The sequence below is a fragment of the Watersipora subatra genome, chromosome 4, assembly GCF_963576615.1.
Source record: "Watersipora subatra chromosome 4, tzWatSuba1.1, whole genome shotgun sequence".
In the NCBI taxonomy this organism is placed as follows: domain Eukaryota; kingdom Metazoa; phylum Bryozoa; class Gymnolaemata; order Cheilostomatida; family Watersiporidae; genus Watersipora; species Watersipora subatra.
In genome coordinates this window covers 58,923,335-58,947,605 of record NC_088711.1, presented here as the reverse complement: position 1 = coordinate 58,947,605, position 24,271 = coordinate 58,923,335, and the positions used below count along the sequence as shown (strand labels likewise).

The 24,271-nt window shown below is 36.5% G+C and overlaps 3 protein-coding genes across 3 annotated transcripts in view; all 3 read right to left on the bottom strand.

The window, feature by feature from the left end:
* Positions 1–1,048: 1,048 nt before the first annotated feature.
* On the bottom strand, positions 1,049–12,264 carry LOC137393308 (hydroxymethylglutaryl-CoA lyase, mitochondrial-like). The gene is made up of 4 exons (XM_068079798.1): positions 12,098–12,264; positions 3,955–4,542; positions 2,953–3,176; positions 1,049–1,554 (listed from the first exon to the last, which is right to left on the bottom strand). The coding sequence occupies exons 2-4, from the start codon at positions 4,527–4,529 to the stop codon at positions 1,367–1,369; spliced, it is 987 nt and encodes a 328-aa protein (XP_067935899.1). The 5' UTR covers positions 4,530–4,542; positions 12,098–12,264; the 3' UTR covers positions 1,049–1,366.
* Positions 12,265–14,588: 2,324 nt separating this feature from the next.
* LOC137393532 (nucleolar protein 9-like) overlaps positions 14,589–24,271 on the bottom strand; it is a 36,735-nt gene continuing 27,052 nt past the window's right edge. The window contains exons 9-13 of the mRNA XM_068080118.1: positions 22,914–23,042; positions 22,725–22,811; positions 16,821–17,048; positions 16,201–16,330; positions 14,589–15,748 (exon numbers count right to left, since the gene is read on the bottom strand). Coding sequence (XP_067936219.1) covers positions 15,105–15,748; positions 16,201–16,330; positions 16,821–17,048; positions 22,725–22,811; positions 22,914–23,042 — 1,218 coding nt within the window. The 3' untranslated portion in view covers positions 14,589–15,104. The remainder of the gene's footprint in view (positions 15,749–16,200; positions 16,331–16,820; positions 17,049–22,724; positions 22,812–22,913; positions 23,043–24,271) is intronic.
* LOC137393043 (protein PF3D7_1417600-like) lies at positions 17,407–22,694 on the bottom strand. The gene is made up of 2 exons (XM_068079431.1): positions 22,674–22,694; positions 17,407–19,446 (listed from the first exon to the last, which is right to left on the bottom strand). The coding sequence occupies exons 1-2, from the start codon at positions 22,692–22,694 to the stop codon at positions 17,407–17,409; spliced, it is 2,061 nt and encodes a 686-aa protein (XP_067935532.1).

Below are 24,271 nucleotides of genomic sequence, written 5' to 3'. Positions count from 1 at the left end.
TCGGCAAGCAAGTCTGGTCAACAATGCTCGCACAACTCGATATACGAATCTTATGGAGTGAGCATTATTTATAAAATTTTATCGATCCCTCGTATATCTCTCGAATCTATAATGAAACTTTAATTAATGTACAGTATTGATTTGACCATACCTATTTTGAGGAAAACCTTAATAACAAAATATGAACGTATGAGTAATATTCGTATTATGCACACTCTCGCAAACTTTTACTTTTATTGATGCATCAGTTATCACGTTTTGTGATCGCTGCTTATCAAATCCGATGTGTGCTAAACATTAAAAACTATGTCCCATGTTGATGGCAAACAAACAGCTATACATATTCAATTACACTGAATTTGCAAAACGACAGGTTCCTTTTTTAATAAGTTGCAAACAAATGTGCACTGAACCAATGAACTACACGAATTTCAAAAAGCTATGTTTGCAGATTCATTTTGGAGAATAGCCAAGAAACAATAGCTTTGTATGTAGTGCGTATATCACTGTACACCACTTAAAGGCTTCAGGAATTAGTCCACAATACCGAGTCCCACAACTCGCTTTGCTTGGGTGCGGTGGCCGTAGAGTTGTCCGTTTACAATTAACAAACAACTCCAAGTCATCGCCAACTAGCTTCTTGGAATATCTGACATTTTTACCGAGTGAATGGTTGATATTTATTGGAGCTTTTATTGCAAAAGAGCAATAACTATTCTAAAATAAGTCCCATGTTTTTAATTTGCTCTAAATATTGGGCCTCACTGGCTGCTTCATAAACCCTGATTCAAGCATGTAATTACAAGAAAGGATGCTTAGGATGTTAGCAGAAAGGATTTTAGCAGGTCTCCCCTCAGCTCAACTTCAAGCAGTCGTCTGCCATGAGTTTGTCTCCATCTGTCTCCATCTTAAATTCTTCTGAGCCTCTTAGCCATCTTAAATTCCTCTTCATAGCCGAGTCTAAGCCTTTCTTGATTTAGTTTACCATCGTATAGTTGAGAGTATAACAATTTATACAAAATAAATTTCATATTCTTCATTTCTCTTATATTTTATTACCTAGTATGGTAACAACGACATCAGATAAAAATCTGTATTAGGTCGGTCTAATAAATTAACAAAACTCATAAAATCCATAAAAAATATACATCAGAGATTCAGTCTACACAACTTCACAATACAAATACGAGTGCTGACATATGGTGTACACTGTGGTGTAGTCAATGTAAAAGATTGCGTAATGAAGTAATTCTTTATTAACCAGCAATTGAAGGTATGAACTTGCCATAGGCAACAGACAACTTGCACAGAAGTCAAATGCTAAAAGAGATTTAAAATAGCTAACTTATTACCTATGTCCCTGAATTTATAACGAGCTACTCAGAGCCTGTGAGACTTTGGATCCTGAAGGCCTACCCAAATGCTTACAGATGTATTTTCCAACACTTGTTAGCTGCTGCAAGTCGACCCCACATTTGATACCAAGGCCATTGAGCATGTATACTACATCCTCAGTAGCTACGTTGCCACTCGCACCGGCAGCGTAAGGACAACCTGAAAAAGAAAGATCAGCCAAAAACTAATGTTGATTTATAAACACAAATACGATTGAATTGTGAAAGGAGAAAATCCAGCAAAATGGAATTTTTAGTTTGGTCGCATACCTCTTAAAAGTCACAACTTTTAAATGCGACTGCCAAGTTAACCATTCGAGACTCCAAACTTTACTTCAGAACAGCGAATAAACTACTAAAACAGACTACTTTTATCCGCTGGGCAAACCACATTATATATAAACTAATTCATAACCAATTAAACCATATAAAAAGATGTACATCTATTTTATGTCAGTCCATTTGTATGAGTAGCTAGCAAGGTTCACATTTGACAAGTCACTAAATGCCATGCTTTGTTTTTGCTCTTCCCAAAGTATAACATGAGTCAACAGCGTAGAGCTTGAATTGCTAACAGAACTAATAACAAGATGCCATAGAAACAGCGTGACAAGTACACACCCAACAGAGCTGAGAGTTTCAGCCAGCATAGTCAGAGTCCCATGAGTGATAGCAACTTGCTAAGTCTGACATGGCAGCCTATCTTAAGTTCCAAAGCTCAAAATACTGATAACCTACTCGCATATCAGATGAGCCAGAGAGAACGATGGGAGTGACCTTCAGTGAGACTTAATAAATGTGATGGCCTAGACCAGGGGTTTCCAACCAGAAAGGAATTCCCCGTAGGGTGAATTTTAAATATACAAGGAGAGAAGAGAGAGGTGTCTGATTTGATAAATTTTTAATTTATGTCCTGCAGTGCCGTGTGAGTTTGGGTTTCGTTACTTTCATCATTTAACATTTCGGTTTTATCTATAACACTAGTTGATAATAATGAGCTACTAGTCAGAACTCAGATATATGTGAACACATCCATCCAGATTTCGATTGGATAGTAAGTTAGCCTAGTCATAAACGAATTCACCGCCACGCCGAAGGTCATGTATTGTTGTGTGTTGTATGTATGGTGTATAACAATTTAAATTTTGTTATTATATGTTTAAATATGTAAAATAAAATGAGATTATAATTTGTATCGGTTGTTTTTAGTCATTTGAGTTAAAAGTGTGGAGGGAATCTTAGTTATGAAAAAGCATAAAGGGGGAACTGAATGAAAAAGGTTGGAACCCCTGGCCAAGATATAAAATTTCTAAAATTTTAATTTGCTGTTGAAACTTCCGTTCATCAGAAAGGTTTCCAAAGAATACCTAATTATCTTATCAAACAATAGTTTACCTTTACTTGAATGTGCAAAAATTATATCCATAAGGATTTATTTGACAGAACACATCTTGAAACAAGGAAAGTTAGAATAACGGAGTTATCATTCCATGAGACAAGAGTCCTACCTTGAATTATATATAATTTACAACGTTCCATGCAAATAACTGAAACGTACCTCCTAACCCAGCCACGCTGGCATCTACAATGCTCACACCCATCTGTAAAGCAGCATATATATTAGCGAGAGCTTGCCCATATGTATCATGGCAATGTATAGCTAATTTTTCCACGGGCACATGCTTCGCCACTTCAGCTATAACTCGCTGTATTTCTGAAGGCGTTCCAACACCTATTGTGTCACCTAAGGAGATCTCACAGCATCCCATCTCATACAAAGACCTACAAAAGAAAATCATCATGATGTTCAACTCAAACCATAAGCGCCCAAACCAAATAATAAAACACGTAATAGTATAATTGGTCAATGAGTTACAACAACAACGTTAAATATTAAATAAACTTAATGAACACAAAGGAAGATAACAAGATAGGCTAGGAGCACTTTCGTATAGCAGATATCTTAGAGCGCAGCGAGTTATGTGAATCTTTTGTGGCACGAATTGCTTTCAAAGAATAAAAATTCAAGCGAGTCTCTCGCAAAGACGAAGAGCTAACAGTACCACAATTGTTGGTCACAGTGCGGCTCGGCTGTGTTTCTATTGCAATGAAGTAGCGCTGTGGCTTATATTATTTCTTATAGCGACAAGAAACTCAGTCTTTAAATTTTGGGTATCAATTAAAAATATAGTGCAGGTGTTAATAAAACGAGGAAAGGCGCAAACAAATATTTTTCTCCGATGTGGTGATTTTTTGTGGTAATATTTGGGCATTGGCATTGAACAACTCAGCTGGTTGTCAAGGCTATGAGCAGTGATGCATGCCAAGCTGGTAATTCCCATAACATTTCATAAAGCAATGATAAATATGAGATAAAAAATTGAACCACTAGCGAACTAAGAACTTAAGCTAAAAAGAATCCTCTTATTTGCATTGCACGGAAAACTCATTAAAAAGTTAGAACAGATTTGAAGAGCAGAAGATGAGAGTTGGCAGTAACATACTAAACTTTATAATAGCAGCGCACTGTGTTATATAGATCAATGTTGCCGATGCCTACCTTGCAACCTGTGCCACCTTAGCTGACGAGACTTTTCCCTCATAGGGACAGGCTATCATACATGACACATAGCCTCTCACTGGTACATTGTCTTCCTTCGCTGCTCGGCAAACCGGCTCAAATCTCTCTAGACTCTCTTTAATACTACAGTTAATATTTTTCTTGGTGAAGGATTCGCTAGCGGCAGCGAATATGGCTACCTGATTAACTTTGGCTTTCTGAGCTGACTTGTAGCCTTGAATGTTTGGAGTTAATGCGCTATAGTTAATGCCCGGCTTACGTTGAATCCTGTCACAGACCTCGGAACTGTCGCTCAGCTGTGGAATCCATTTTGGAGAGACAAAGCTTGTAACTTCAATATCCTTAATGCCACTGTTTGAAAGAAGGTTTACCATTTCTATTTTAACATCGGTGGCTACATGTACTTTTTCATTCTGAAGGCCATCGCGCGGACCAACTTCGACAATCCTCACTGACTTGGGTAGCGAATGGGTGACCTGGTTGAGCACAGGCACGGTGCAGTACCTTTGCGATAGGTATCGCATCATTACTCTTTTGCCTGCAGATGACCACATGCTAAAGCAATCCCTGTAACCATTAGAAAAGATAAATGGCAATGCAATGTCAACATTTAATTTTTCTAAAATTTTATAATTGCAGGTAACTTGAATGTAAGAAAAGACAACATTTTGCACAAGTGTCAAGGGAGAAATTTCATGTTTTTCAAAACAAATCTATTAGCAGTAATAATATTTAAATAATAATATGAAATTTATTGTTTTTGTGTGTTTCCTTAGAGTGTAATAATATTATGGTTCTGTGGTTCGATGTGTAATGGTTAGCCTCTGGACCTTGAGTTTTATTTCTCTCAAGACAAATTTTGACCGCAGACAAAGTGGAACTTCTGCCCCACAAAAATCAGACTGCCGCTATGAAGCGAAATTGAAACAACTCAATTAATAGATAGGCACTAATATAGTTCTCCTTGAAATTGTTTTGACAGGTAACACGCTATTGCAATAATGAGCCCAAGTATCAATGTTCACAAGTAGTATTGAGATTGCGAGGCCTACAATAGTTACTGCCTGTAGGCAAATATCCTATAACTAACAATAATACACCAGTGATTTGTTTTAAGTATCTGTAAACTCTATTTCTTTCAGAAGATCAAAAATAATAGTAATTCATTCAATATTCATTAGCCAGAGCAAAAATAACTTGTATAATTAGCTCTATTAGTTATGGCCTTTTTAGGTTCAATAATTATGTATGTCTGCGATGCGTGTAGTGATGAGGCGTGTGATGACGGCTCCTTCTGCTGGCAGGGGGCTGAACGAATTCTATTTTTTCAGGGCTTTGTAGTTTTCTGGCTTACCGCCTCTTTGGGTAAATTGTATCTGCTGTATGTTTCCTCCTCAATGGGTTGATCCTCTGCAGGCTGTCCGCTGCAGGCTCCTATAGCTTATATTAGCCTCTCTATGCGCCCTCTTTTGCTGCTTGGCTCACTGCCAGCTTCTAGCTGCTTTCTTGGCTCGCTACCAGTTGCGATCTGGCTCGCTGCCAGATCCTCTCTCTTTATCTGGCTCGCTGCCAGTTTCTGTCTCTGGCTCGCTGCCAGCTTCTCCTTATATACTTATTCTCGGATTAGTGTCAAATGTCACTGGATCCTTACAACATTTTCGTAATGTTTATTTCTAGTGTCTTCGATGTCAGCCAGCATTCCTTTCTGACATTTGATATCTGACGCCTTGACAGTTGACATTTTATGGGGTTCCATGACGATGCGATACGCCAGTGAATTAAACTAAGTCAATAATTTGTACAAGATTGGCCATAACTTGAAAACCGACAATAGCTGATTTATAAAAATTGGATTTTGCTATAATACTCATCCTGAGACAGTTCTAATTATTTATCTTCCATAAAGCAAAAGATATATTCATATTTCATGCTATTCTATATCCATTACATCAATTCTGTTTTTCAAAACCTCTAAAAATTCATGCATAGTTATATTATGATTTTACAAAATCATACTATCTATAATAATATATCTATATAATAAATGATGTTATAAGCTATACCTACAAAAGTGTTGTAAATATTCGGTTCGTTTATGACTGGTCGACAGTTCGATGTATGTATGTCCTTGCTTGTGCTTGTCCCTCTGCAAAGTTGTTTGCTCTGTAGAATAACCTTTGGTACTTCTTGTGATGTATTGCTCTCCTTCATATGTAGTGGTGACATCATATATGGTCATACATACACCAAGCTTGTTAATGTCTCTCTTCATCAGCCGTAATGATTAGACGGCTACTATGCTTGATACATGGGAGCAGAGGGGTAATACATCATTTATTACACTGTTTGTATCAGCGGGGAGAGGTTGCGGTTTCTCATAGTTTTTTCAAGTTTCCTATGCTGGTGTTACCTGTCAAACAATTTACTTATAAATTGTTTTACTTATAAATTGTTTTGACAAGTAACGCGCTGTTGTAGCAAGGCTTCCAACACAGATGCAGCCCTATCTCCGCAGTCTGACACGCTGACCTGTCAGAGCTTCCAATGCTGATGCATTCCTAACTGGGCAGTTTATCACGCTCTGGTTTTAGCGTAACAATCTCCGCGAATTCAATCCTAGCGTGATTGCTGCTTTCTGCGTCTTTCAAAATTTCAAACTTTCCAACCCTGACACAAGAAAAAATACTTGATATTTTGATACTAAAGCATGGGTGAGCCAGAAGAATCTTAATTACACAATATGACACAGAGGTTCTTTTACTACTTTTTTCATTGCAAATCCACAATAATAACATTTAAATTCAAACATCAGCTATAATACAAGAGATATAGCGCTCAAATACAACATCTATTCTTGGGGAGACTACATAAATGACAGTATATATATATATATATATATATATATATATAGTATATAATTAACAGTATGTAATTAACAGTATATATATATATATATTGTAATGGACTGAACAAAATAGTTATACTTAGTTGTGTTACCAATATTGGAGTTGTGTGTTTTTGTTTTTAGTTTTTAACTTGACCGGAAGTGATGTGGTGACTTGGCTTTGGTTCACGGACGTTATTCTAGCACGTGCTGACATTAGTGTTTCGACTGTAATTAGTTTACCAATTAAATAAACATCTTGAAGTCAATCAACTACAGACTTTATTATGGCGTCGTAGGCAGGATCTAATGTCAATGACATTAGATTGTATAATATACTATTGGACAATCCTGTAGTTAATTTGGTTCCTATCGCTACTATTGAAAGCTGCCGGTGCACAGTGATCGATTGAAGTGTTGAGATTTGCATTCAAACAATCTCCAGACAAATTACTTCCAGACTACAAGATGCCAGGTGGACTTGAAATACCGAAGGGACTAGATTTTTCAAATACACAAAAGGCCTGGCCTGAGTACAAGCGCAGGTTCTTACGATATCGTAGTGCTTCAGGTTTATCAGAAAAGCCTGCACAGCAACAAGTTGACATGCTAATATATTGTATGGGTGAGGAGGCTGAGTCTATCATTCCACACCTACAAGTTCGACCTCCACAGGAAGCAGATGAAGACAACAATATACCTGCGGAGGATGCCGATGAAACCCTATTTGATCGAACTGTGGAAGCTTTTGATACATATTTCAATCCTAGAGATAATCATCTGCATTATGCAGTGCTTTTTGGCTCTCGTATGCAAGCTCCAGAGGAGTCAAATGATCAGTTTATTCGTAGCCTGCATGAAATGGCAGCAAAATGCACTGGCTGGGACCAAAATCACAGAGATGATATGATACGGACTCGCATTTTAGCAGGCATGAGAGACAAAGACCTGAGTCGTGAATTGCAACTGAATGCAAATATCACACTCCAACAGATACAGCAGCAACTAAGAACAAAGGAGATAATATTAGCCAATCAGAAAGCGGAGCAGGACGACCACATGGTGATGGCAGTACGCAGCACTAGGCCAAAGACATCACCACCAGCTAAGTATCAGCATCAATCAAAATCAGTAGAAACTAGGACAAGTGGTCGAAAGTCTGGTCAAATGATTGATAGTTGTCGATATTGTGGGAGCAGTCATGTGCGTGGTCGTTGCCCTGCCTATGGTAAGCGTTGCAAAAACTGCCGCAGGATGGGTCATTTTGAAAGAGTATGTGAATCAGGTCATGCTAAATCGGATAGAGGCTATAACCAGTGTAGCATTTCTCTTGAACATGACCAGGCCTCTAATTCTGGAGATGATGATTATTTCCATGTTCAGGCAGTCAGCAACACCACTTGTCTAAATGATAGGTATGTCATTCCAATTACTATACAAGGTAAAACTATTAATGCAAGAATAGATACAGCTGCAGCTGTTAGTACTATGTCTAAGCCTACTTTCCTTAGCATTGGATGTACTCGTGTGACTCGTACTAAGGCTAAACTGACAGGGTATGGTGGGAGCCATATATCTGTCATAGGAAGGGTAAAGCTACCCGTGGTAGATCCAAGTGGGAAAGAAAGCGTGGTAAAATTTTATGTAACAGATGATGATAATGAAACTCTGATTGGGGCCCCTGCAATTGATGAGTTACAATTGATCAGAGTAAAAGGCAGCAAAGTAAATCAGGTTACATCAAATAGTCTTGAGATGCCAGCAGAGCTGTCGCAACTTATAGCTGAGTATGATATAGTTTTTTCAGGACTTGGTAGGTTTGGAAAGCCAGTAGAGTTAGAGCTCAAATCTACTGCTGAGCCAAAAACTGTACCATCCAGGTTAGTACCGCATAAATTGAGGAAACCCCTGAAGCGGGAGCTGGATAAGTTGGTTAAGCTTGGTGTGATAGTAAGAGACACAAACCCCTCACAGTGGATGTCTCCTCTAGTAATAGTTAACAAACCCAACGGTGATGTCCGCTTGTGCCTGGACCCCCACAATTTGAACCAAAATCTTATTCGTGCTCAGTGTGCAATACCTACCACTACTGAGATATTTTCCAAAGTGTCTGGCTCTAAGTATTTCACCACCCTCGATGCAAATCAATCTTTCCACCAAATTCCCTTGACAGAGACGTCAAGCATGCTTACTAGCTTCCTCACACCGTATGGTAAGTTTCGTTATAAACGATTACCAATGGGCATATGTAATGCCCCTGAGATTTTTCATCAGAGGATGGCTGATGCAGTTGAAGATCTTCAAGGTGTTGAGGTGTACATTGATGATGTTTTAATTCATGCTGCCACTCGTGAAGAACATGATATTCGTCTTAGGAAAGTGTTGGATCGTTTCAAACAGGTTGGTCTTACTCTAAATCCAGCCAAAGTGGTGTTTGCGAAACAATCAGTTGGTTACCTAGGACATGAGCTTTCGGGTAAAGGCATTGCCCCGTGCCACTCAAAAGTAGAAGCCATACAGCATATGGTTCAACCTCAGGACAAGAAGGCAGTTCAGCGGTTCCTGGGATTTGTGACATATCTAGCTAAATTTATTCCCAACCTCGCCGACCACACACTACCTCTGCGAGAAGTAATGAAGAAAAATGTTCAATTCTATTGGGGACCTGCTCAATCTGAGGCTTTTGAAACCATTCGTAACCTGATAGTAGAAGCCCCAACTCTTAAGCTATATGATCCTGAAAAACCTGTCTATCTTTCAGCGGACAGCTCTAAGAGTAGTCTCGGAGCTGTCATTCTTCAAGACGGCCGCCCTATAGAATTCGCAGCCAAAGCGCTGACAGATTGTCAGAGCCGCTATAGTCAAATAGAGAAGGAGTTGTTAGCATCTCTCTTTGCTTGCAAGCGCTTCAAATATTATTGTCTTGGGCAAAAAACTATTGAGGTGGAGACAGACCATCTTCCACTTCTAGGCTTGATGAACAAACCGATTAATGAACTGTCTCCTCGACTTGCAGCTATGAGACTTGAGTTGCTGCCGTATCCAATTGCACTCAAATACTGTCCAGGTTCAGAGATGGTGTTAGCAGATACCCTCTCACGATCCTGTCCAGCAAAAATGAGCCAAGAGGATGACCTGGGGTCAGATCCTCTGTTGTCAGTTTGTTCAGTAGTCATCCGTAGCGCTGATGTCATGACCAAATATCAGAAAGCTACATTAGCTGATGAAGAGCTTCAGGTAGTCATGAGATATATTCAGGAGGGATGGCCTAGTCATAAGAAATCATGTGCATCGAGAGCTCTCCGATATTTCAATTTACGACATAGCCTAAGTATTGTGAATGATGTAGTATTTTATGGTAGACGACTAGTTGTACCAGTGTCCTTACAAAGTGAAGTTGTTGATACATTACATTGTGCCCACCAAGGGGTGACTAAGACTCTCCAACGTGCCTCAAATTCAGTTTTTTGGCCTGGCCTTCGTCATCGGCTGGAAGAGAAATGTCGTTCTTGTGAACCATGCATGTCTGTTGAGAGAAATGAAAGAAAGGAACCATTGATTCCGTTTGCTATTCCTGCTTATCCATTTCAGACATTAGGAGTTGACTTGTTTGCAATAGGAGGGAAATCGTATCTCATGATGGTCGATTATCTTACAAAATGGCCTGTGGTGAAACAGCTAGGCTCTGGTACTGGTAGTGCTGTGGTGATTGAGTGTTTACGTGAAGTGTTCTCTGATTTTGGCCAGCCTGAGTCAATAGTGTCGGACAATGGTCCTCAGTTTTCTTCGCAAGAGTTCAAGCGGTTCTGTTCTTTGCTTGGTATAGTACATAATACAAGTTCACCACTCCACCCTTCGGGGAATGGTCAGGTGGAGCGGGCCATTGGGACAGTGAAAGGTATGATGAAGAAATGTATAGAAGATGGATCAAGCTGGCTAACCGGCTTGACCACTCTACGAAATACCCCTATAGCCAGTAGTCTACCCTCCCCGGCTGAGCTTTTGCAGGGCAGATATATAAGAGACAGTCTCCCGGTATGTAGAGACCGATATCAAGTTACTGGTTATTCTTTGGAACACATAAGAGAAAAGTTAGGTGCTATAAAAAGTTCCAACAAACATTACCATGACTCGCATGCCGGCCCACTGAAGACAGTGCTCAAACCAGGCCAACAGGTCTATTACAAGGCTGCTCAAGGGAGGTGGAGACCAGGGGTGATTGCCAAAATCCTGGGTGAAAGGTCTTATGAGATTGATGCTGGGGCATTTAAGTTAAGACGTAATCGCAAAGATCTGCGTGAGTCACAGGTGAAAGACAAACCTACTAGATCTATCACAGGGTTAGGAGTGAGAGACAGTATCACTGATACACCTTCAAACTCTAGTGACAATCCCAATGACTTACTCACAAATTTTGAACCAGAAGATACTTCAGCCATGAACTGTAATATTGAGCAAGCGGCTCCAACTGTACCTGCCATGCCTGCAGGCGAGTCACATGAGGCTAAACCAATGCGAGTTCATAAGAAACCAATCTGGCATAAGGATTATGATTTTAGATGGTGACGAGCTGGAGAGAAGAATAGATCACAAAGAGAAAAGGGAGATGTAATGGACTGAACAAAATAGTTATACTTAGTTGTGTTACCAATATTGGAGTTGTGTGTTTTTGTTTTTAGTTTTTAACTTGACCGGAAGTGATGTGGTGACTTGGCTTTGGTTCACGGACGTTATTCTAGCACGTGCTGACATTAGTGTTTCGACTGTAATTAGTTTACCAATTAAATAAACATCTTGAAGTCAATCAACTACAGACTTTATTATATATATATATATATATATATATATATATATATATATATATATATATATATATAAGTCTATCTCTATGAACATTAAGGGATGTTTGAATGATATGTCTCTTTTACAAAACGTGGTAGCACAAAGAAACTGCCTGAATTTAATTTTTAGAGAGTGTGGTGTGTCGTGTTTAAAGTTAAATATCTAATTTATATTTTTAATTACATTGTAAAAAATTCGGATACTAGGCCTACTTGATGCAAATGATATTTCCGGTATCTAATAATTATGTAGCAGACAATTGAAACGCACACATTTAAATTTACGTTACTGATCGACAGAGTTTGTACCACATACGCTTGTACACAACCTTCTTTGTAGAAACGCCGAGCGAGTAAACTGGCTTCAAACGCATTAATGTTGGATATTGTTACTTACTTTTATCAACGAGTAGGCCTGGTGTATACGAATTTAACCCAGGTTAATATTCAATGTTAAACGTTATCATACACAACTTAATGTCGCTGATGCCGTTGCCATACGAGCTCTACGATAAAAAAATAACTTTCAATAAGTAAGTAATAAAAACTGAAAGCCGACCGGAAAAAAGGCCTTCAACTTTGGCGACTAGTTTTATACTAGAAAGATAGTTCCCAAGCAGTTTCGTATAGTTTCACGAAACTACAGTATACAGCTCTGCCCAAGTACATTTGCTAGCTTTAAAGTTACGCGGATTAAAAGCGGGCCCCTCTATCCTTTTTAATCCATCGCAAGCAATAACGATCTCAGCTATACTTGTAACCAAGGGAATGCAATTTCTATATAACCGCTGCTTGCCTTGTTGGATCTCATCAAGGGTGGTGCAGATGGGTCGATGCAGTTTTTAAACTTTTTATCACTCATTAATGAATTTTCCACTGAATAAGTCGCAGCAACATAAAACTCTTTTCGGATGGTTCTCTGCTACAGAACCCTGCTTATCCATTTATTAGTGTTGTTCAACAGCAAACAGACCCCAACAATTTACAAACTTCTGCTGAAGGGTTTCATATAAACTTAACATTATTAATTGTGAGTACCTCCGAGCCTTGATAGATAGTAAGAATTACCTACAATAAATCACCATAGGTAAAGTATATCTTTCTAGAGTAAATCATATAAATTACTTTGGAGTTTTCATTGACATCAAACCACTCATTGAACAACATATAATTGGCACTTGTGGCCCCCTTGTATAAAAAACCAAAATTTCAATCTCTCATTTGCAGACTGGTGCTGGAGTACCTGTCCCATAATTAGTCTCCTCCCAAAATCAAATACGTAGACATGCTGACTACAAATTCAATGTGAAGCTTTAAGATGGTCACACGACTATAAAAAATTGGCTACACTTTTAATCCAAGGTTTTTTAATAATTGGAAAACTTTCCAGCTTTGACACAAATTTATATATGTAAACTTTGAGCCACATTTATTATTAACAAATATATCTAGCCTGGGAGCGTTCATGACTTGGTATATAGGGCTGCTATTGTTGGGCACATTACCTCTAATGCCCAAAGAAACTATAATCATAATACTGTGACCAGCTGTTCAGATTTGGCTCTGCACTACTGGTGTGAAGGCAACACCCAAATGGATGTTTATTATAAATTTGGTTACTGATACAAAATTTAAATGTTTTGAATCAGCTGTGTCACTTGATAGTTTGTCGCAACAACGATGTTTCATATCACATACGATTAATTTCAAGTGGAAAAAGTATGAACTATTTTAAAGTACATAAATTATTATTCTTGCAGGCATTCACAATAATAACTTCCCAAAAGGACTGTGAGTGAAATAGTCTAGGAGTAATAACTAAAGTCATGTGACATATTTAACAGATTACTATTCTTTAATATAATAAGAGCTTGGTTGAGAAAAATGCTTGCATGGTCCAGGGATCAATCCTGCAACAAGCGGGTGAACTGCCCGGCACGCTACCACCCATACTATTCGTCAACCTTCGTTCGTTTTAGAATAATTGTACATATACTTATTCTCTGTGCCTTATTTACACCTGACAAACTGTTACAGCATAAGGGAGTGCCAGGGTGCTAATTGTCAATAACGCATGTCTTAGAGATACAAATGTAAAGGTTAACATCACAAGATTATCTGAGGAGTTCACAAACTGCCACGAGCTTTTAAACCTCGCAAATTACAAACAAAAAACATTAGAAGATCCTTAACGAGCTATCAATTTTCAAAATGTAAAAAACATGAATATATTCAATGATTTTTTGACAATAAACACGCACGATGTACATTTAGGACCTTTCATATAACACTTGGTTTGCCGTTTACTAGTTGACTATTGGTCTAAACGAAATGTTATTAGCAAAAGCTTTTCTTTCCTAAGTAGCGACACATGTCCTGTGTGACTAGATCAATAAACTAGCCAAAATAAACAAGTTGAAGAATAAAAATATTTCAAAATGAGCTTACTAGTGCTATACATACTATGGATTACACTAAACGTATGCATAGCTTTCGCGCTAGAATGAGTTGTGCGAGTTATTAGTCCAGGACCAATGCACATCCTCCTTATGCCTTCTTACGTTCTCCCGAAAATGAGTTCTAACAAATTTTCAACCAATGCTGTACATTTATATAGGCAGGTGGTCTATTGATAAACTTATCATTTAGCAAGATAATTAGATGTGTGCGCTCTACTGTCATTGTTGCAGCGCTGACAGCAGTGCAAAATGATATGCACTGTTAGTAGTGTTCACCTATACTCAGTGTAGCTTCATCTTGGTGTCCCGAGACATTGCAACCTTTATTTATATCTTGAAACTCAGTAAAATTTAATATCGATTAACTTTTCAGGTTTAATAGAATACAAAAAAAATCTTAGGCTGATATGGAAATATGAGGACGAATTTAAGCTATTATTTTGTTATGTAGGATTCTATGAATTAATGCATGGGTAACAGCAAACATACAGACTTGACCGCATTTAAATGTGCTGTAACTCAAAGGACAGACAAATATTCATGTACATTGCGTTTTGCTAAATTTGGAGCATGAATGTTGTTGTTTCATATAAAAACAATTTTGCGGCAGGCAATTGCAAAGCAAGTTTATTATTGTACGATATACAATACTGCAACACAGGTGAATGCGGCTGAGATGCAACAGTTCCTGAAGTTTAAACTGCTCGACATAAATGTTTAAAAGCCCTCCCACAACAGAGAGTTTACAACGTCCGTTAAAAGAGCTTACCATGCCAAATAACCCCTAAGGTGATTAAAATTTACTTCTTAATATCAATACAAAATAATTACATGTATAGTACACATGAAACGCTCCCAAAACAGTAGCGGAGATCTGTGAAGAAGTGGGGACCTAAAAACTTTGAGACTTGTAAAACCAATTTCATTGCTAAGAGTTACTTTTTTCTAGAAGCTAGAGTTAGTGATGTCATTAACCATTCGTTGCTTTTTTTTCTTTTTGGATGCGGGGCTTTGTGTTCCTAGTTTCTTCTTTTCTATTCCAACAGACATGGATTTCTCCTTGCTAGCGACTTTTTTCTTTTTAATTTTCGGCTCTGTTGGTTCAACCTCGGCGATGTTGATTGCTTTTTTCTTTTTAATTTTGGGCTCTGTGAGTTCAACCTCGGTGGTGTCGATTGATTTTTTCTTTTTAATTTTGGGCTCTGTTGGTTCAACCTCGGCGGTGTCGATTGATTTTTTCTTTTTAACTTTAAGTTCAGTTGCTTGAACCACTTTTTTTTTAATCTTATGCTCGGTTGGTTCATCCTCAGTCTTGCTTGCTAGCTTTTTCTTTTTTATTTCAGAGAAAGGCAATTTTGAAGCCCCACCATCCTTCACAAGTTTCTGCTTAGGGCTAGAAAACTTCAAACCTTTTTGCACCACTTTTAGATTTTCCGACCTTGAATCCTTGGAAATTTTTTTAGTATTTTTGCCATACTTCATGGATCTCTTCTGATTTTCTGCAATGACCCAAGAGTTCCAGGTGTCTCTGCTATGAATGTAGTCCTGCAGCATTATGTTACGAGCCACAAATTTGCCAGTCTGAGAACCTGCAAAAAACATTCATACAAGTTCTTTACCCAGTAAAGAGGTCTGGCCGTGCAACTGACCAACCAGGGTTTGGACCATCATTCACAATAGTATTCCCCATTCCAAAAATTCAATTCAATCTAGAAATAGTTTTTGTAAATCCTCGAAAATTTCTACCAAAAGACATTTTGTAACTTGAACATTTCGAATGTAGAGTTTTTAGTAAGTGGAGGTTCCACTGTACACAGTTATATAGAAGTTATCTTCTCTTTACTATAACGTTCCATTGCACATGACGAACTACTCAAGGTATGAGTTTGTTCTGACACTTGTAATCTAAACAGCAGGGAGTTTAGTTATATGATACCTACAAGTAATTTATGTTTAGGAAACTACTTGTTAGTACTTGTCTCTGACTTATAAAACAACAGAAATCTTTAAAATGCACAAACAATGAGTAGCTAGAACTTACGCATGATTGCGGCTACTGAATTTTTCAGTGCTTCCATAACCTCCTTCTTGAGAGGAATTGTCATGACAGGCCAGGCAGAGTCAAACACTCTGCTTCCTACTTTGTCCGTGATCATTATAGACAGATAGTTCTGTAACATACATCAGCTTTATGAAAGGTAAACAACCCAGACCCTCGACGTACTGCATACGAATAGGACAGTAGAAATGGAATGAATTGTTAAGTTTTGTACATGAGACTAATATGAACCTTTCTATCCTCTAAAGAGCTTGATGAAAGGCTCCCTTTTAGGATTGGCTGTTTCAGAAGGTACTTAACACTTGTGTGATTTATGAAGACACGAAGCAAACAATCAACCTGTAATGACTGGTTAACTTTCCTCGCTCCAGGAAAGTTTGCATTGTTTTATCAGATAGTTGTTATGCTGGCATATCGTGTTTGCAAATGTAACTAAACCACTACCGACACATTACCTGTTAAATATTATGAAAAGCCTTACACCATACTCTTTAGGAGTTGCCTCCTTTTCCAACACACCTCTTTTACAAACATTGCAAGTACAAGATGAGCTCTTCTCCAAATCTTGTACTAAGACATCTGGGATAAATCTATACACTTACCAGGAGTGATCGTAAAAAGCTGAGCTTGAAAGACTGATCAACATTTGTAGATGTGAACACGCTTTCCAATACGTATGATCCAGTTTTGCTGCAGGCGAGTTCAGTAACTACATTATCAGCAGGAATGGAGCTGAGGCTAGCGCAGATTTGTGTGGTATCCTTGAAATTGAACATCTTCTGAAGAAGCTGGGAGCTCCAATAAGGCAGGCGATTGAGAGCCTTAGCCTTCTAAAGACAACATGACTAAACAGTGACATCATAAATAATTTACGGAATTGAGGATAATTTGACAAAACAAAACTTAGATTATTTGATTCAATTTAACAGTGAACTGAAAAGCTGACCTAAATCACGGTGTAATGAATTGCCATTTGCCAAACCATACCATGTTTAATTTGTCAAAAAACAAATGACAAATCTCAAGAAAATCTATGCTTATGTGCAAATCATTAGTAAAACAGAAATTTGTTTGATGAGAAGGTGATCGGTTATGAAAATGAAACACGTGTTACATATCTTATGATTACTCCGTAACCTTCAGTTATCGTCTACATCTTACTTTAGCAATATCTGTTTGACACAGTAATTATTTTATTAACATTCTATGAATGTCTATTCCATTAATGTCTATTCTATTAATGTCTATTCTATTAATGTCTATTCTATTAATGTCTATTCTGTTAATGTCTATTCTATTAATGTCTATTCTGTTAATGTCTATTCTATTGATGTATATTCTGTTAATGTCTATTCTATTAATGTCTATTCTGTTAATGTCTATTCTATTGATGTATATTCTATTGGTGTCTATTCTATTGATGTCTATTCTATTGATGTCTATTCTATTAATGTCTATCCTATTAATGTCTATTCTATTAATGTCTATTCTGTTAATGTCTATTCTATTAATGTCTATTCTGTTAATGTCTATTCTATTGATGTCTATTCTATTAATGTCTATTCTATTGATGTCTATTCTATTGATGTCTATTCTATTGATGTCTATTCTATTAATGTCTATTCTATTGATGTCTATTCTATTGATGTCTATTCTATTAATGTCTATTCTATTGATGTCTATTCTATTAATGTCTATTCTATTAATGTATATTCTATTAATGTCTATTCTATTAATGTCTATTCTATTAATGTCTATTCTATTAATGTCTATTATGTTAATGTCTATTCTATTGATGTATATTCTATTGGTGTCTATTCTATTGATGTCTATTCTATTGATGTCTATTCTACTAATGTCTATTCTATTAATGTCTATTCTATTAATGTCTATTCTGTTAATGTCTATTCTATTAATGTCTATTCTGTTAATGTCTATTCTGTTAATGTCTATTCTATTGATGTATATTTTATTGGTGTCTATTCTATTGATGTCTATTCTATTAATGTCTATTCTATTAATGTCTATTCTATTAATGTCTATTCCGTTAATGTCTATTCTATTGATGTCTATTCTATTAATGTCTATTCTATTAATGTCTATTCTACTAATGTCTATTCTATTAATGTCTATTCTGTTAATGTCTATTCTATTGATGTCTATTCTATTAATGTCTATTCTATTAATGTCTATTCTATTGATGTCTATTCTATTAATGTCTATTCTATTAATGTCTATTATGTTAATGTCTATTCTATTAATGTCTATTCTGTTAATGTCTATTCTATTGATGTCTATTCTATTAATGTCTATTCTATTAATGTCTATTCTACTAATGTCTATTCTATTAATGTCTATTCTGTTAATGTCTATTCTATTGATGTCTATTCTATTAATGTCTATTCTATTAATGTCTATTCTATTAATGTCTATTCTATTAATGTCTATTATGTTAATGTCTATTCTATTGATGTATATTCTATTGGTGTCTATTCTATTGATGTCTATTCTATTGATGTCTATTCTACTAATGTCTATTCTATTAATGTCTATTCTATTAATGTCTATTCTGTTAATGTCTATTCTATTAATGTCTATTCTGTTAATGTCTATTCTGTTAATGTCTATTCTGTTAATGTCTATTCTGTTAATGTCTATTCTATTGATGTATATTTTATTGGTGTCTATTCTATTGATGTCTATTCTATTAATGTCTATTCTATTAATGTCTATTCTATTAATGTCTATTCTATTAATGTCTATTCCGTTAATGTCTATTCTATTGATGTCTATTCTATTAATGTCTATTTTATTAATGTCTATTCTACTAATGTCTATTCTATTAATGTCTATTCTGTTAATGTCTATTCTATTGATGTCTATTCTATTAATGTCTATTCTATTAATGTCTATTCTATTGATGTCTATTCTATTAATGTCTATTCTATTAATGTCTATTATGTTAATGTCTATTCTATTAATGTCTATTCTGTTAATGTCTATTCTATTGATGTCTATTCTATTAATGTCTATTCTATTGATGTCTATTCTATTGATGTCTATTCTATTAATGTATATTCTATTAATGTCTATTCTATTAATGTCTATTCTATTGATGTCTATTCTATTGGTGTCTATTCTATTGATGTATATTCTATTAATGTCTATTCGATTAATGTCTATTCTGTTAATGTCTATTCTATTGATGTATATTATATTAATGTCCCACTAATGAACAGAATGAAATAGTCAAAGTATTTGCAATAAGGCAAACATTTGGTTATCATAGCCTAAAAACTAACTAAAAAGATTAAAGCTTACTGTCAACAGACTCTATGTGACCCAATTATCATGTAATCAATTAAGATAATCATGAATTTAGCCCTACATGTATCCATAAACACGGAGTTATCATCAACAAGCCACTCTCAGTGACATTTGACCCACAGGCTACTCCATCTACGTACAGTATGTATTACGTTGGTAGTCACACCCCAGCCATCGATATATGATGCATCATAATATACAACTACTGCCAAAAATATAAATTGATTCATTAACTAACATATATTTCAACTCTGACTACGTTATGTTGAACCCCTTTTCTTTTGTCACCAGACTCATGTAACCAGAGACTAACATAAACTAGCTACGAGGTAGTACTGCAGTATATAGTCCTATATTGTAGATACAGTGAAACTTGGATAAATCGCCCTCGGATATATCGAACACATGGTTAACTCGAATGGATTTGCTTGGTCCGTTCCCACGCAATGATAAATGGCTTTAGATAACTCGACCGAAACTCCGTTAACTCGAACAGTTTTTTGCCAAACGGCTACCGAGACGGTTGTTACTATCGCTTTAGAATATCACTTTATTCCAAGCCATAGAGATAAACATCGACTTTTAGGAGTTCTTATGCCTCGTTATTACCAACATCGGCAAATATTTTCATTAACGACTTTTCTAAAAGTTTGCAAAAATTAAATTTTAACAAACATCCGCTTAGCGATAAGCCCTCCGAATGCAAGAAAAGCGAAGTAAAATTTGGATAACTTTAAAGTAATATCGGCAAAATTGATAATGGGTTTTTAATAGTAAAGCAGTTTTGTAATAACTAACTTACTGCAAAATTGATCTTGGTTAAAACGCTCGGTAGAAAAATACGTATGTATTTTTTTTGAGCGTTTTAACCGCGATCAAGTTTTGCCAATTTTAATCTGAAAACGTCCTGGCAGTCACATCACCTAAAGCAACAAACAAATCTCAAGTGATGGAAAAATATCTATACTTTCCGATTAAAAATATTTAAAACTTCACACGAGAGACCCTTTAACTGGCAACAAGCAATCTATGCTTTTGATTGATATATAGTTTGTATATGTACATGTATCTACTGATAAATACGTGCACTTATGACTGTCCTGATAACTTGAACGCTCTAATAACTCTAATAACGCTCTAATTCACCATGTCTTACTCTGTTGTGTTGTAGGTGCAAAACATGTGGGAATGTGATTACAAGCTCTTGAAAGCTAAAAAACGAACAGTTAATCGCAGCCACACGAGACCGCCGTAGTTTGGATTCTCTTTCCAAAACGGCTCAAATGTGACGTAGTTGTGGGAGATGGTTTCTGTTTACACTTTCATGCAACCTTATTCGTCGAAATATTTTCACAAATACCTATACTTTACGCATTCAATAAAACCATGTCTATTGTTCTTACGCGTCTGTTTTATCGTCATCGTAATGCTGTCACTTTTAGCAGTGATATCTTATAACTTACCGTAAAAATTCGTATAATTTTTTAGCCTTACCTCGAAGGAGTACATATCATTGTCTGATAATCATGACGAGCCTGTTGGTCACCTGTGATAATCGAAAAGTGCTGCAAAAATTATTTGTGAAGTATTGGGTCACATGATCAGATTACGACTTGTCGATTAGACCAAACTGAAACAAAACTGTAAAGTAGCGAGCATCCATGTTTGATACGGGGTCTTCGGTAAAACCCGACGTGTTTGTCATAAACTAGTGTTACGATAAGTTTTATATTGAGCTTTTTATTGGCTTTTCCATTCACATGAGAACATCATGTGACAAGACAATAAATAAATTTCATGACTACGTCAGAGAAATAAAGAGATTCCAATCTACGGCCGCTTTTCGTTTTTGAGCTTTTAAGAGCTTGTAATCACATTTCCACATATTTGGCACCTACAACATAACAGAGTAAGACATGGTGAATCTTTTGATACCAAATAACTGTAATGTGAATTTTGTGGCAAGTCAACCTTTAACAAAAAATATTTTGCCGATAATGGTAATAATGACACCTAAGAACTACTAAAGGTTGATGTTTATCTCTATGGCTTAGAATAAAGTGATAATTTAAAGTGATAACAACCATCTCGGTAGCCGTTGGGCAAAAACTGTTAAAGTTAACGAAGTTAAGGTCGAGTTATCTAAAGCAATTTATCATTACGTGGGAACGAACCAAACAAATCCGTTCGAGTTAACCATATGTTCGAGCTATCCCAGGGCAAGTTATCCGAGTTTTATTGTCTTTTGTGTATATTGTATGTATATTGAGTATATTGTATAGATATTGTATATATATATATCGTGTGTATTGCATCTACATGTATATTGAGTATTTTCTATAGATATTGTGTATATTGTATGGATATTGTGTATATTTTATTATATATATGGAGTATATTGTATATATATGGAGTATATTGTATAGATATTTGGTATATTGTATAGATCAAACATGTCCAAAGTCCAGCCGGCGGGCCAAATGTGGCCCAGGGTCAATTTTCATCCGGCCCGCAGCCTCTGTCATAAAATCAATAACGTCTGGCCCGCCTGTAGAATTAACCCTTTGAACCCTAACGTCCGATTTTCCAGCATTGCGTAGGGTGTGTCAAAATCCCTAGCGGCTGGAATTCTGGCATTCACATAGCTTTGTTTACAAAGGCAGTTTCGAAATAACAGCGTAAACCAATCAGATTACTTTTTGCACAGGATGTTTGACCAGAAATGTCTCATTTATTTTTAAGTTTTCAAATATCTTCACTTCCTTCGACTTAATAATAAATTTTATTAGTGCGGCATCGCGAAAAAATTGATACAACTCGTATGTTGGTAGATCATGATTGTGATGCAAATGGCAATTCCATTTTTGTAATTTGTCCGAGTTCAATTTGCATAGTTATGATTTCTCTTGTTTGTTTTTCTGGTCTGACCTAGCAACGCCATCAACGATGGAGAAAAGCTGGAATTTAAAGACAAATTTGAGTTTTACGGGTTTATATTATTTAAAATTGTAAAAAATGAGCACAAGGGTTTTCCAATATTTTTCACCGCAACTATCATTTCTGAGCAAACTAATAATTCAACTGATGATAATAACAAACTGATAATTTCATGATGTCTGAAAACTAACTTTGCAGACACCTAAAACCATTCCAAGAACATAACTACATCCATTACCAACCTCAGCAGTTTTGAGAGCGGAGGGTGAGCCACTAGCAATTGCGAAGATAAGGTTTATCTCAGGATTGTCCAGCTCTTCATTGAGACTCTACAAGAAATGGCGAGAGGTGATGCGAGACCTCCCTAGTCTAAATCAAAGTCTATCAAAAGTCTCCAGTCTATCAAAAGGTTCAATATGACAGGGACTTACTTGCAGCAGCTTTGCCTCTCTTTTAGGGAATCCAACGGCAGCAGAGGCCAAAGAGTGCACCAAACCTCCTCTGTTCTGGCTGATTGCGAATAACAACTTTCCTTTGAGGAGTTCGCACACCTTCTTAAACTATAACATAGGGAGTACTTCCTCTGAACTTAATTAAATGAAACAAGGGATGAGACAGGCAGACAGGGGAAACAAAAGTGACTACTGTACAACCTCTATTTGAGGTGCTGTATTTTTCAACCCGGATTTAATGATCTGGATATTAGCCAGATACAGTTAGAAATTATTGCTGTTGGTGTAGCTTTCAGAGTTTAAAAAACTGTAAAGCATTGGAGTTAAAAAAACGGACTTCAATACGCCATAATAATGGCTGCTATTACTTAGTATGGTGTTCCTGGAAATTATTCTCAGCGCTCATTAAAAAACACTTCAACTTTAAAGTCTTCAGGTCAGATTGCAAACCACATTTTGAACAAATCTGAAGACAATGAATCTGATTTAGACCTTAGTAATTTCAAATCATAGAGTAGCTCTGATGATTTTGACGATCATTCTTCTCAGGTACGCCGTAACTAAAGTCATACCAGCCACCGCAGCAAAAACGAAAGAATTAATTGTTATCGATGTAACCGAGTCATTATTAGGACTATCCTGTGGACAATTTTCTACTGATTACTTTCTATTATGAGTTCAGAAGATCAGAAGAATATTAAAGTGGCGGAACAATAAGAAATAGCGTCCATAAAAGGGTGGCCCTGTATTTTTCAATCCTTCTGCTATAGTGGCGTTAAAATAGATGTTTTATGGTATATAACACATTGCGGGTGCCCAACAAACAGACTCACAGCAGGATTAAGCTTTAGTCGATATAATTTATCTGGTACACTGAAGAACCAGCTTACAATTCATTTTTGTTGGCAGACAAAGAGGGTATATGGAGAGGACACAGAAAGTGGTAGAATAAGTGGTAGAACAATAAGAAAGGCAGATGACAGAGAAAACAAGAAAACAGAGGAAGGACCAAATACGGGCAATGTCAATAGAATTAATTTTATTAAATTACAAATTACAGAAAACACATTTTTCTTTCCAAATAATTGATGATGACCAGCCATACAGCTAATACTCATATGCCAGAATTAGCAATGACATTGTGCATGTCTTTGTATTTGCAACACATAACGCAGGTAAACCATAACGCAGGTAAACCATAACGCAGGTAAACCATAACGCAGGTAAACCATAACGCAGGTAAACCATAACGCAGGTAAACCATAACGCAGGTAAACCATAACGCAGGTAAACCATAACGCAGGTAAACCATAACGCAGGTAAACCATAACGCAGGT

What these genes read in the sequence shown, in the direction of transcription:
- LOC137393308 (XM_068079798.1), bottom strand. Translation starts at nt 4,529, where the DNA reads ATGTGGTCATCTGCAGGCAAAAGAGTAATGATGCGATACCTATCGCAA. An exon ending in AAGGTGGCACAGGTTGCAAG is followed by an intron (nt 3,177 to 3,954) that starts GTAGGCATCGGC and finishes TTTCTTTTGTAG; the next exon opens with GTCTTTGTATGAGATGGGAT. An exon ending in CAGCGTGGCTGGGTTAGGAG is followed by an intron (nt 1,555 to 2,952) that starts GTACGTTTCAGT and finishes TTTCTTTTTCAG; the next exon opens with GTTGTCCTTACGCTGCCGGT.
- LOC137393043 (XM_068079431.1), bottom strand. Translation starts at nt 22,694, where the DNA reads ATGGTTTTAGGTGTCTGCAAA. An exon ending in TGGTTTTAGGTGTCTGCAAA is followed by an intron (nt 19,447 to 22,673) that starts GTTAGTTTTCAG and finishes TCTGTTCATTAG; the next exon opens with TGGGACATTAATATAATATA.